This window comes from Monodelphis domestica, chromosome 8 (genome assembly GCF_027887165.1).
Source record: "Monodelphis domestica isolate mMonDom1 chromosome 8, mMonDom1.pri, whole genome shotgun sequence".
NCBI classification, from domain to species: Eukaryota; Metazoa; Chordata; class Mammalia; order Didelphimorphia; family Didelphidae; genus Monodelphis; species Monodelphis domestica.
This window is the reverse complement of record NC_077234.1, coordinates 179,155,999-179,170,899: the sequence shown is the minus strand read 5'-3', so window position 1 is coordinate 179,170,899 and position 14,901 is coordinate 179,155,999. Positions and strand designations below refer to the sequence as shown.

The 14,901-nt window shown below is 37.6% G+C and overlaps 1 protein-coding gene across 1 annotated transcript; it reads right to left on the bottom strand.

The window, feature by feature from the left end:
• Window positions 1-1,042: 1,042 nt before the first annotated feature.
• LOC130455966 (probable E3 ubiquitin-protein ligase TRIML1) lies at window positions 1,043-3,136 on the bottom strand. The gene has a single exon (XM_056808509.1). It carries the CDS (start codon window positions 2,417-2,419, stop codon window positions 1,043-1,045), a length of 1,377 nt encoding a protein of 458 aa, XP_056664487.1. The 5' UTR covers window positions 2,420-3,136.
• Between the last annotated feature and the right edge of the window lie 11,765 nt (window positions 3,137-14,901).

The window sequence follows — 14,901 nt, the reverse complement described above, 5'->3', positions numbered from 1 at the left end:
TATCATAATGGTAATTAGAAAAGAAACCCAGTTTTTTAAAATTATCAAACATAAACAAGATAGACTTTATTTTAATTGGTTTGAATAATCATGCTCAACATTATTGACAATTTCAACATGAATTCAAATGAATATTTATTTATTCATTTAGCATTTTTTCATCTCCCTCATCATCCTGTGCTTGAAACATTTTGCCTCCTTTTTTCTCCCCTCAGTCCTTCTCACCTGTTCCTTTTCTTCCTCCCCTAATGCCCTCTTACTCCTTCAGCTCCCTTCCTGTTCTTCTCCCTCTCCTCCTCTTCTCCCTCCCGCTCCACATGTTCCTCTCATCCCCCTCCTCCTGCTACTTCTCCTCTACTCACCCCAACACCCTTTGCTTCCTCCTTCTTCTGCTACAAGTATAAACAAAATGAATTGTATTCATTTTTAATTATTACTTTTTTATTTTTATATATAACATAAGAATGATATAATACATGATTTGTTATAAATATGTAATAAATATTCTTATCCAAGAGACGACCAGCCTCAAAAATATAGGTAATATGATATAGGCTATTTAAATTATCATAAAGTACATATTTCTTTATTCATCATGTTGTTAAAAAACTTTGTTATTTTTACTGACACACTAAAGATAAATTCAATGAGGTAATAAAGTAAAGAAGGGTATTTTTCAATCTGCATTCAGACTGTATGGATTTCTTCTGTGTTAGTAAAAATCCTTTTTCATCATGACTCCCTTGAAGTTGTCATACTGATAATATTTAAGTCATTCTCAGTTGTTCATGGTACACTCAGTATTGTGTACATTATGCTCCTGGTTCTGCACTTTTCACTTTGTGTTATTTGATATGAATCTTTCCAGGGTTTGGGTGTTTTTTTTTCATCATCTTCATTTTCATTTCTAATGGCACAACAATATCTCATAGGTTCACATTCCACAACTTGTTCAGAAATTATTCTCATAGGTTTTGATAATTTTACATAATTGTATTGTCCATTTTAGCACTAGTTTAAAAGAAGAGAAAGTCATCTTCTTTCACTTCAAAGTAATTTTTCCTTTACCACTGCAAAAAGAGAAGTAAGGGCGAATAGGCCCTTCAAAGGCCATGTCTGAGAAACTACAAATTGAGGATCCATTAATAGCATCATAAAATGCTACATGTCTTTTATCATAATCCAGAAAAATGCCCACTTTCTTTAAAGGCTGGCTCATAAAAAAGCCATCTCGAGAATTCCAGAGGAAACAATCATTACATAATTTGAAGCTTACTAGGATCCAAAAATCCTCAGATAATGAGGAGTGTCTCCCTTTTCTCCTGATTGAATCTTTACAGACTCCCACTACCAACTCTGTCTTATTTCCTACCTTCACCTCCCAATAGTGTTTGCCTGAAGTGAAGGTCTGGGCCCCCAGTACAGCAAGAGCAACATCAAATCTTTCCTTATTGTCAGGAAGGTCCTGTGGAACATCTCCATACTTGACACTCTTCAGATCTTCAGACAGGATGAGATGTGGATTGGCTGATTTAGGATCAAAACTTATATCCCTCTGGAATCTCTTGAGCATCTTGGTCAAGCCAGTGATAGACCTGGTGACCCAGGCAAAGGAAGCAACCTCTGGTTCTTGGAGGAGCAGCTCCTTGTTCCTTGCCAAAGTGTCCTTCATATCCTGGAGCATTTCCAAGGGCTCCTTGTCCAAATTCTCCTCTAGTTCTATTTTCATTTTTTCCAGATTTTGAATTTGTTGTGACAGTTTTACCTTGTTGTGCTCTAGTTTTGCCATGTTGTCTGTGTATTGCTGGTCTAGTCTTTGTCGATAGAGCTCTTCTTCCTCACATAAAAATTCCCGTAATTTCCTGTATTCTAAAGTAACCGATTCATTCAAAGAATGTATATCATTCATACATTGTTCCTCTTTTCTTCTCACTCTGTCCAATGCAGCATTAAATTCTTCTTTTTTTCGTTGTAAGGTATTCAGGGTGTGCTTGATCTTGTCCTTACACTTGTGAGCAGCCATTTCCAGGGGAAGGACTGTGTGATCCTTGTGCCCTGGGGCTAATACACAGGAAGCACAGAGGAGCTTCTGGTCCTCTTCACAGAAGAGCTTCTCTTCTTCCCCATGCTGATCACACACATACAGGTCCACCATGCTCTCAAGCAGATGAGGTCTGAGCCTTTTGCCTGTGGTACACAGATTCTCCAACTTCCTATTAGGCACCACATCACTGTCTTCAATGACTCTTCTGCATTCTGGGCACTTGAATGCTGCATCTGCTTCTTCTCTGCACCTGAGAAGACAGACTCTGCAAAAGTTATGGCCACATTTGACAATCACTGGATCAGTGAAGTAGCCCAGGCAGATAGAGCAAGTCAGATCTGCCTTGAGGTTTTCAATTAAGTCTCTTGCATCCATGTTCCTAGGCTTCTGATTCCTTCCTTCTCAGATATTCCAACAGCCTTTACCCTTGGGGTCTGGCAGCCAAAGATGTCAGGACTGAGCTCTTGGGGTCTCTTTATGTTCCCCTCTAGGGTTGGCCCCTCCCTTGGCTCCACCCACAAAAGGTGAGAACTTTCAAGTTTTGATAGTGCTTCAGCCTCTGCTCCAGGGCTGAGTTCTCACCTTGCTTCTTATCCCATGATTCATCATTACCATCTCCTGAAGAAAACCTCTTGTCATCCTATTACTTTTACCAAAGATCCCCAGTTGAGCCTGCCTTTTTATATATTTATTTATTTTTACACCTTCATTCTTTGAGCTCTTCCCTTTACTCCTCTCTCTAAAGCTGAGAACTCTTGTGTTGGTCACTGCCCCTCTAGTCTGTAAAACAACTGAGACTGAGTTCTCAGCTTTTCCTTTTTTGTTAAACTGCAATAATGGACCTGAAGATTCACACTTGTGTTCACACAGAGGCACTTTACACCAAAGTCCTCTTGCACTTCTAGGCAGTGGGGATTGTGTGGAAATTATGTGGTTTTTATTTGGAAGTATAGGAATAGCATTGATATTGTTTTAAAACTTCTTCTTTGAGGTGATAGTTCTCTAAGAGGATTCAAAGGAAGCTCTACATGAGGAAAAAGATAAGACAACAGAAAGTAGCAATAATTTGTCTGGTGTCTCACTCATGGTCATCTCTTGGTTTGTTTTTTAATTTAATTTAATTTTTATTCCAAATTTTACAAAACCAAAGAAAAGAAGCATTTCTATGTGCAAAAAAGGATTTGGCTGATAACTGAAATCAGAAATCTCTCATATTTTTACTTACTTTCCTTCACATCTACTTAATGAATCCTATCCTCAAGTGTCCAAGCCCCTGCCTACCCTCCCCATATCACAGCTGGGAGACCAACTCATGATGGGACTCTTGTTGAAAAAGGACTTTTACTGACACAGAAGAAACTCATGGGGTCTGAATGCAGATTGAAACATACCCTTCTTCACTTTATTACCTCACTGAATTCTTCTTTAGTTTAATGGGCTTTTCTGATGAGATCAGTGATGAAATTAATGAATGTTATTTTTGAATATTAAATACCAAGATGCATCAATATTTAGAAGGTCTGCATACTTTGGTGAACCAATATTTTCCAAACGTCCATTGCATGATATAACAAAATCATGCATGAGTAAAAAGTCCATTCAAAATTGAAGAGGGACTACAAAGTATATTGATATGGTTTGGGATTTTATGCTACAACTACCATTTTTTTAAAGTTTGACATAGCATTAAAGAAAAATATCAACACTTATATGAAAAACTATTAAAATGCCTACCCTTTATCCAACTACTTCTCTGGGTGAGGCCTGAGTTTCTATATACATATATGTTATATGTATATATATATATATATATATATATATATATATATATATATATTTCTTCATATATAGATAGATACACACACAAAAGCCATATAATAGATTGAATATAGAAGCAGATATGAGAATCCAGCTAAACTAGAAATCATAGATTTGTAAAAAAATTTTTTTAAATGCTAGTCTTTTAATAATTTTTTCTTATGTTTTGGAAAATATAAGCCCCCCCCATAAAAACATATTACTTGGGTTAAAGTTATAATAAGTTCATCTTATTTTAAATAAAATATTTTAAAATTTCATTAATTTTAACTTCTAACATGGAAAATATCAATATCTTTGCCTCTTTCAAACAAAAGCTCTTCGTGCTACTCAAAATTTTTTAAAAGTATAAAGGGATTTCTGACCAAAAAAAATTGAGAACCTCTGATTTAGGCTTTTCAAACTCATCATCATCATCATCATCATCATTATTATTATTATTTTAAACCCTACCTTCCATCTTGGAGTCAATACTGTTTATTGGCTCCAAGTCAGAAGAGTGGAAAGGCTAGGCAATGGGGGTTAAGTGACTTGCCCAGGGTCACACAGCTGGGAAGTGTCTGAGGCCAGATTTGAACCTAGTACCTCCCATCTTTAGGCCTGACTCTCAATCCACTGAGTTACCCAGCTGTCCCCTCAATCCTTATTATTGAATCATCTTATCTAAACATTTTCCTCTGTTTTCATCTTTGCCCACTTTTGCATTATAATCAGCAACAATCCAAGTATAAATTCAAATAGAGGGTCTTACTAGGTTCTCTGTAGAATTTTTTTTTACCTCTTTAACTTCTACAACAACTGTTTACAATTCTTTTCATGTTGTTTTTTTTTTTGCAAGTATCAATCCCAGTTATTGTAATATGTGATGATTAAATTTCCCATGAAATAATATAGATTGTGTCTTAGGGGTGTACTATAATATCTATTCCACCCCTTTGGCTTTAAAAGAGAACTTGTTAAACTATCCTTATTCAAGTTACATTTTCTTTTTTTCCCTTAAGTCTTGTAAAGGATAATTTTAGTGTTTTTACCTAAAATAAGTTAATTTGATCTCCAAGGAATATCCCAAATAAAATACCAAAGTCAGTTTGGAAATTTCCAGTGGATTATTTAATATAGAGGAAAGGAATTAAGGAGAAGAGAGAGGGAGAGGGGGCAGGGTTTCTCCCACCTGGCCTGTGCCAGGGGAAGTTCAAAATCCTCTACCACAAGGACTTTGAAGATTAGACGCTTTCTCTAATAGGATATCATTTGGAAGGTAAAGGAGAAAGGAATCAGCATAAACTCCAAGAGATTTCAGAGAAGAAGCCTCACCAGAACTAAGTTACTTGACTTCCTTCAGTATAGTATCAAGGAAAACTCACCACTAAATGTGACAATAGGAGCTGCCAAGCAGAGATGCAATCCCAGCAAGCTGCTACCATACACTTCTCTGACATCAAAGAGGCCAGACAAGGAAATGCCTTGATATATATTGATGGTTTTACACCACTTCCCTGTGTCTCACATGTACCAATGGTATCTTAGGCTTGACTTAGGACAGTCCAGGGATCTGTCAGTTGTTTCTAATTTGTCATTTGCTAGCACATGTCTGTCATAGGCTATCCTTCTAAATACTTAATCCTTAAGTATGGGTGTAGACATTCCTGATTTTGTTATATTAAGTAGGGTGGAGTAATCTAAAGTTCACCATCCCCCCTGATGAATATTGGGAAACTAGTCTCCTCAATTGATCACTAAACATAATCTTCCTTCACCTCCAAATTTTCTAACTGCCGGTGCATAAATAATTTCACCTTCCAAGAGGAAATTACAATAGTTAGATAGAAGAAGGAAATGGAAGAAAGACAAACAGCCAAACTAATGTTTGCTGGGCACATTGACAAAATCCAATTAGGGGGCAGTCCCCCTTTGGCATAGGAGTATACATTCAAATAAGTATTCAATCAAACTTCAGTTCAATCAACCACATGGAAAGTTTGTTCTGGATCTTCTTGATGTAGTGTATTTTTTCTGGCATCTTTCTGCAACAGTTCATTCTCTGGATTTAAGAGTTAGCAAACTTCTTTCCTTGAAGACCTTTCTCGAAAAAAAATTCAAAATCTTGGATTTTCATTAAAATACTATCCCCCCTCCCCCGAAGTGGGTGTTAAGAAACATATAGTTCAGATCAGGATACAATGTTGAGTTTGGGGGTGTATGAGTAAATTTTCAAATGAAGAGAAAAAAACAAACAAAAAAAAGCAAAAGCAAACATAAAGTAAAAAATGGAAGAAAGTTAATCTTTTGGGAGAAAGAAAAAAAAATTCAAAATCAGAATCAAAATATCAAAATCTATGTATATAAAATGTTGAGTAAGCAAGAATAAATTCATAATAGGCCTTTGTACAGGTCCAATTTAAAGTAATTTCTATCCCACAAGTTTGTAGGCCAGAATGCAGTAATATTTCACTTACCCATTTGTAGCCAAGACTACATGAAGTTGCCATTTTATAAAAAGAAAGAGAACTAGAATTTTATTTTGATAGGGAAGTGTCATTCCCTGGTCTGATAGGATGATAGCCAACATTTGGTACTTGTCTGAGTACTTCATAAAGAGTGTAGATACAAGGAAGTCCTATGACTTAATATATGTCAAGCTTCGCAACATCAAGTCTCACACTAGTTTTTCCTATGTGCTCTTTTTGGCGCTATTCAGTTTATGCCTATGCTCCTTGTTTTTATCCCATTTCCTAGAATCAGACACAAACATTAATCACAGTCCCATAACATTTTATCAATAAATGGCAGGTTCCCACAGTTTAAAGCTTTTGGGTGTGCATTGATATTATAACAAGTATATGTATATGTATATATATTAAACTTGTATTATTGCAGAAAAAAATATTAATTGTATGTACCTTTAGTACAAGAAATGAGAAAAAGGAAAAAAATCAAATATTCTCATCAAAATAAAAGAAAACCAATAATAAATATAAGGGGGGAAAGAGAAAAAAATCAGGAATTCAATGTATTCTTGAAAAAACAGCATCCACTTGTCAACGGATTATTATCTCCAATGCATGTGAAAGGATACAGTCAATCAGTCTCAACAGAAGATGCTCTCTTCACATGTGAGCAATGTATCCAAGAGTCCTTGTCTTCAATCTTTATAGATGTTGGAGTAGTCAACAATATTTGGAATGGCCCTTCCTAGGAAGGCTGAGTTGCTCCAGTATGCTGGAAATTCTTAATATACACCTTGTCTCCTGGGTTCAGGTTACGAGGTGAAAAGTCTAGTGGTCCGGAGTGTACTACAGCTCTGGATTCATGTAGTTCATGCAGTTTGTACTATAATTCCTGTATATAGGAAGCAATAGTAGTATCTCTCCCTTATAGTGATATATATGCTGGGGAGAAAGGCTTATCCTATATAGGTGGTTGTCCACAAAGCATCTCAAATGGTGAGATGTGCAAGTCTCCTCTCGGCCTGCTTCTAAGATAAAATAGTGCCAGAGGGAGAATTTCAGGTCAGTATAAATGTGTCTCAGTGCATAATTTGCCAATTATACTTTTAAGTTCTCTGTTCATTCTTTCAACTTCCCCTGAGCTCTGGGGATGATATGGCACAGGAAATTTGGGAATTATCCCCAAGAATGAATATATTTGAATTAGCACAGAATCAGCAAAATGACTTCCTCTATCTGAATCAATTTGTGCTGGCAGGCCAAAGTAAAGAATAATTTCTTTTAAAAGCACCTTTGCAACAAACTCCACTGTGGCTAGAGTTAGAGGAAATGCTTCTGGCCATCTGGTCAGTTGATCTACTATGACTAGACAAAATTTATAATGTCTGTCCATTCGCATTGTTATGAAATCTCTCTGTAGGTGCTCAAAATGTATCTAAGACAGTGGACGCCCATCAAAGGCTTTTGCCTGACCAAAGACTACCATTATTACTTTATCTTATCTTTATTATTGTACCTTGGCTGCCCCCCAAAGGTATCATTTGTGACTATATTCTGACTACTTTAGCTAATTTGGAGGTGAAGGAGAGTCATCCTATCTTATACTAAGTAAAAGGAAAATCAATTAAGAGAAGGGAGGAAAAAAGATGAGATGCATTTGAAAACACCAAGTTGAGACTACATCCAAACAAGTAGCAACATACTGTTTTCAGGGATCCTTATACACGTTAGGTGTTCATCTGCCACCAAGAGCTCCCTTGTGGCTCCAGGAAGCTGTAGCACATGTACAGTGGCCATACATTTGGTAAACCATCTTGGCACATGGACTAAAACAAGTTGCAGGTAACTGACAGGCTTCAAGTATTTTGGTGAATGTGGGGGGATTCTACCCCAGGTATTTAAAGGGTAGATGAGAACAATTGGTTTCAATGAAGGTGGTGAAAGCAAGCTTTGAGGAGTGCTTGGAACTTGGTTAGGAAGAGAAAATGCTAAGATAATCCACTGCATCCCAAACCAGATCTTGACTTTTGTCATACAAGTGGATGGCATACAAGTTCATGCAAATCTCTTTTACTTCGATCCAATCTATATACAAATCAGAAGACAACACAACAGATGTCATTTTGGTCTTCTTCAAGTACAAAGACAACCATCCCAAACCCTTTCCCCAGTACCATGTTACTCTATGCCAACTTTTTTCCTATGTGCAATAAGAATTTGCAGGACAAGGTGCCTCCTCTTTATGAAGATGTTTTATAACTACTATTCTACTATGTCATTTGAATGAATGATTTTCTAAGAGTAATTTCATCTAGTGGTTGATTGTCAATGAAAAGCATACTAGCACACTGGTGGGGAATCATGAACTGATAGTAGGTAGGAATGAGGACCCACGGAATAAACCCTAGTACCAGAGGGCAGCCAGCTCTCTGAAAGTCCTTCCAATTTAAATTTTAATAATTACAGGGATTTATGGAATATTGAAGGGGTATCAGGAAATAAGGAAGGTTTTGTAACAGGGAATGGAGGAGTTGAAGGGAGAGAGAAAATATGGCTGCCGGTGAGGCAAAAGGAGAGAGAGGCCCCCCTGATAATGGCTATCTTTGAAAAATGGGGTTCCTGACTTCTGGTCAAGATGGTGGCTTAGAGAAAGCTAAAGTTCAGATCTCCGGAAACCTTTCCCTACCGAACTCAAACTATATGCTCCTAAGGCACTGAAATTCAAAACGAACAACAGCATAGACCCCGGGAATCCTCCTCCTGGACCTGGACCTGGATCAAAAGGTACGGCCCCCCCAGAAGCCAGAACACGGGATGACTCAGACCTAAGGGGTAGACAGAAGGAAGGTCCCAGGACCCATCCCCCCAACCCAGAGAGCTGAGTCTGAGGCAGCAGAGGGAACCTCAGAGCCTCAGGGCCGGCTATCCTGAAACCCACACACTGAAAACAACCTGACCCAGTCGAGGGGGCACCCAGACAACAGGGAAACAGAGAGAGACAGGAGGAGCCGGTAACCCCCTGACAAGATCCTTCCATCTGAGTCTCACCAAAGGTCCCTGCCTCACGGCATACTCAGTCTGAGGTTAATCCTATCACCAGCCCTCAGAGCTCTGGGAAGCCACAGCCCCTCCCCCATCAGAGATCAGGATCCTCAGAAACAACAGTAACCTCAGGGCTGGCAATTCTGAAGGCCGCTTCCTGAAAACAACATGACCCAGTCCTGGGGGCACCCAGACAGCAGGGAAACAGAGAGAGAAGAAGGGAGCCTGCAGCCGAGGAAAGGGCTGAGCCAGGCTCAGAGCATGGAAGTAAGGCAACAGAGAAGAATCAGGAGGGAACTGAGGAGGGCAGTAACACAGAAACACCAAAAATTCCTGGCTTCCCTGGGAAGACAGAACAACAACTGCATAGAACAGATAATCTGCCTAGGGCTAAAACCTCTGAACACCAGACAGAGATAAGAAAAGCTAGTCCTCCCCACTCAGATAGAGGTGGCAAACTCCACAGAAGCACAAAAGCCCCCAAATTCCAAGAAAAACAAGAAGAAGGGGGCGACTTTGGACACATTTTATGGAGCAAAAATACAAAATACAGAGGAGATAGAAGAGGAAACACAAGGAAATGCTCCGAAACCTTCCAAAGGAAATGGAAACTCTCCACAAACCCATGAAGAATTTGAATCGGAAAGGATCAAAAAGATGGAAGCCCTCTGGGAGGAAAAGTGGGAAATAATGCAAAAGAAATTCATGCACCTACAAAACCAGTTTGACCAAAGTGAAAAGGAAAACCAGGCTTTAAAAGTCAGAATCAGCCAACTGGAAGACAATGAGCAAGAATTAATAAAGCAAAGCCAAAAGACCAAGAAATTAGAAGAGAACATAAAATATCTCACTGACAAGGTGACAGACTTGGAAAATAGAGGAAGAAGAGATAATTTAAGAATAATTGGACTTCCAGAAAAGGCAGAAATAAACAGCAAACTCGACATTGTAATACAAGATATAATCAAAGAAAATTGCCCAGAGATTCTAGAACAAGGGGGCAATACAGCCACTGACAGAGCTCACAGAACACCCTCTACACTAAACCCCCAAAAGACAACTCCCAGGAATGTAATTGCCAAATTCCAAAGCTTTCAAACAAAAGAAAAATCCTACAAGAAACCAGAAAAAGACAATTTAGACATAAAGGAATGCCAATCAGGGTCACACAAGACCTTGCAAGTTCCACTCTGAATGATCATAAGGCATGGAACATGATTTTCAGAAAGGCAAGAGAGCTGAGTCTTCAACCAAGAATCAGCAATCCAGCAAAACTGACTATAAGACTTCCAAGGGAAAGTATGGGCATTCAACAAAATAGATTTCCAAGTTTTTGCAAAGAAAAGACCAGAGCTCTATGGAAAGTTCGATATTGAAAAACAAAGAGCATGGAATACCTGAAAAGGTAAATATGAAGGAAAGGGAAAAGGAGAAAAATGTTATCTTTTTCTTTTACTCAAACTCTCTTCAATAAGGACTACATTTATATCACTCTATATATACTAACATGTGGGGGAAATGTAATATATAAATAGGGGGAAAAGAAAGACCAAATAGAATAATCTTTCTCACACAAAGATTCACACGGGAAGGGGAGGGGAAGAAAACTCCTATAAGAAGGAGAGGAAGAGAGTTTTTACTTAAACCTTACTCTCAGGGAAATCAACTCTGAGAGGGAAGAACATCCAGATCCATTGGGATCTTGAATTCTATCTTACTCAACAAGGGTAGGGAGAAGGGAAAACCAAGGTGGGTAGGAGGGGAGGGAACATAAAAAGAGAGGGAAGAAGAGGGGGGTGGGGGAGGGGACAAAAAGGGAGGGACAAGAAAGGGAAACATATCAAGGGAGGGGACAAGGGGGACGGATTTAAAGTAAATCACTGGACTAAAAGGAAGACCTGAAGAAGAAAGGTTAGAATTAGGGAAGGATATAAAAATTCCAGGGAGTCCACCAGTGACAGTCATAACATTGAATGTGAATGGGATGAAATCACCCATAAAACGTAGACGAATAGCAGAATGGATTAGAATCCAAAACCCTACCATATGTTGTCTTCAAGAAACACACATGAGGCAGATAGACACCCACAAGGTCAGAATTAAAGGATGGAGTAAGACCTTCTGGGCCTCAACTGACAGAAAGAAGGCAGGAGTGGTAATCATGATATCTGATAAAGCCAAAGCAAAAATAGACCTGATCAAAAGGGATAGGGAAGGTAATTATATTTTGTTAAAAGGGACTTTAGATAATGAGGAAATATCACTAATCAACATGTATGCACCAAATAATATAGCACCCAAATTTCTAATGGAGAAACTAGGAGAATTGAAGGAAGAAATAGACAGTAAAACCATATTAGTGGGAGACTTAAACCAACCATTATCAAATTTAGATAAATGAAACCAAAAAATAAATAAGAAAGAGGTGAAAGAAGTGAATGAAATCTTAGAAAAATTAGAATTAATAGACATATGGAGAAAAATAAATAGGGATAAAAAGGAATACACCTTCTTCTCAGCACCACATGGCACATTCACAAAGATTAACCATACATTAGGTCACAGAAACATGACACATAAATGCAGAAAAGCAGAAATAACAAATGCAGCCTATTCAGATCACACGGCAATAAAAATACTGGTACATGGAAAACCAAATCAAAAACTAATTGGAAATTAAACAATATGATACTCCAAAATTGTTTAGTTAGAGAAGAAATCATAGAAACAATTAATAATTTCATCAAGGAAAATGACAATGGCAAGACATCCTTTCAAACCTTTTGGGATGCAGCCAAAGCGGTAATCAGAGGTAAATTCATATCCCTGAGTGCATATATCAACAAACCAGGGAGAGCAGAGATCAATCAATTGGAAATGCAAATAAAAAAACTCAAAAGCAATCAAATTAAAACAACCCAGCAGAAAACCAAACTACAAATCCTAAAAATTAAAGGAGAAATTAATAATATCGAAAGTGATAGAACTATTGATTTAATAAATAAGACAAGAAGCTGGTACTTTGAAAAAACAAACAAAATAGACAAAGTACTGGTCAATCTAATTAAAAAAAGGAAGGAAGAAAAGCAAATTAACAGCATCAAAGATGAAAAGGGGGACAGCACCTCCGATGAAGAGGAAATTAAGGCAATCATTAAAAATTACTTTGCCCAATTATATGGCAATAAATACACCAATTTAGGTGATATGGATGAATATATACAAAAATACAAACTGCCTAGACTAACAGAAGAAGAAATAGAATTCTTAAATAATCCCATATCAGAAAATGAAATCCAACAAGCCATCAAAGAACTTCCTAAGAAAAAATCCCCAGGGCCTGATGGACTCACCAGTGAATTCTATCAAACATTCAGAGAACAGTTAACCCCAATACTATACAAACTATTTGACATAATAAGCAAAGAGGGAGTTCTACCAAACTCCTTTTATGACACAAACATGGTACTGATTCCAAAACCAGGCAGGTCAAAAACAGAGAAAGCAAACTATAGACCAATCTCCCTAATGAATATAGATGCAAAAATCTTAAATAGGATACTAGCAAAAAGACTCCAGCAAGTGATCAGAAGGATCATCCACCATGATCAAGTAGGATTTATACCAGGGATGCAGGGCTGGTTCAATATTAGGAAAACCGTCCACAAAATTGATCACATCAACAAGCAAACCAACAAGAATCACATGATTATCTCAGTAGATGCAGAGAAAGCTTTTGATAAAATACAACATCCATTCCTATTAAAAACACTAGAAAGCATAGGAATAGAAGGGTCGTTCCTAAAAATAATAAACAGTATATATCTAAAACCATCAGCTAATATCATCTGCAATGGGGATAAACTAGATGCATTCCCAATAAGATCAGGAGTGAAACAAGGATGCCCATTATCACCTCTACTATTTGACATTGTATTAGAATCACTAGCAGTAGCAATTTGAGAAGAAAAAGAAATTGAAGGCATCAAAATAGGCAAGGAGGAGACCAAGTTATAGCTCTTTGCAGATGACATGATGGTCTACTTAAAGAATCCAAGAGATTCAAGCAAAAAGATAGTCGAAATAATCAACAACTTTAGCAAAGTTGCAGGATACAAAATAAACCCACATAAGTCATCAGCATTTCTATATATCTCCAACACAGCTCAGCAGCAAAAACTAGAAAGAGAAATCCCATTCAAAATCACCTTAGACAAAATAAAATACCTAGGAATCTATCTCCCGAGACAAACACAGTAACTATATGAACACAACTACAAAACACTCTCCACACAAGTAAAACTAGACTTGAGCAATTGGAAAAACATTAACTGCTCAGGGATAGGATGAGCCAATATAATAAAAATGACCATCCTACCCAAACTTATTTATCTATTTAGTGCCATACCCATTGAACTACCAAAATACTTCTTCACTGATTTAGAAAAAACCATAACAAAGTTCATTTGGAAGAACAAAAGATCAAGGATATCCAGGGAAATAATGAAAAAAAAAACACATATGATGGGGGCCTTGCAGTCCCAGACCTCAAACTATATTACAAAGCAGCAGTCATCAAAACAATTTGGTACTGGCTAAGAGACAGAAAGGAGGATCAGTGGAATAGACTGGGGGCAAGCGACCTCAGCAAGTCAGTATACGATAAACCCAAAGATCCCAGCTTTTGGGACAAAAATCCACTATTCGATAAAAACTGCTCAGAAAACTGGAAGACAGTGTGGGAGAAATTAGGAATTGATCAGCACCTCACACCCTACACCAAGATAAATTCAAAATGTGTGAGTGACTTAAACATAAAGAAGGAAACCATAAGTAAATTGGGTAAACACAGTATAGTATACATGTCAGACCTTTGGGAGGGGAAAGGCTTTAAAACCAAGCAAGACATAGAGAGAATCACAAAATGTAAAATAAATAATTTCGACTACATCAAATTAAAAAGCTTTTGTACAAACAAAACCAATGTAACTAAAATCAGAAGGGAAACAACAAATTGGGAAAAAATCTTCATAGAAACCTCTGACAAAGATTTAATTACTCAAATTTATAAAGAGCTAAATCAATTGTACAAAAAATCAAGCCATTCTCCAATTGATAAATGGGCAAGGGACATGGATAGGCAGTTCTCAGATAAAGAAATCAAAACTATTAACAAGCACATGAATAAGTGTTCTAAATCTCTTATAATCAGAGAGATGCAAATCAAAAGAACTTTGAGGTATCACCTCACACCTAGCAGATTGGCTAACATAACAGCAAAGGAAAGTAATGAATGCTGGAGGGGATGTGGCAAAGTAGGGACATTAATCCATTGCTGGTGGAGTTGTGAACTGATCCAACCATTCTGGAGGGCAATTTGGAACTATGCCCAAAGGGCGCTAAAAGAATGTCTACCCTTTGATCCAGCCATAGCACTGCTGGGTTTGTACCCCAAAGAGATAATGGGGAAAAAGACTTGTAAAAGAATATCCATAGCTGTGCTCTTTGTGGTGGCCAAAAATTGGAAAACGAGGGGATGCCCATCAATTG

Coding starts and splice junctions, on each gene's coding strand:
- LOC130455966 (XM_056808509.1), bottom strand. CDS start 2,419: ATGGATGCAAGAGACTTAATTGAAAACCTCAAGGCAGATCTGACTTGC.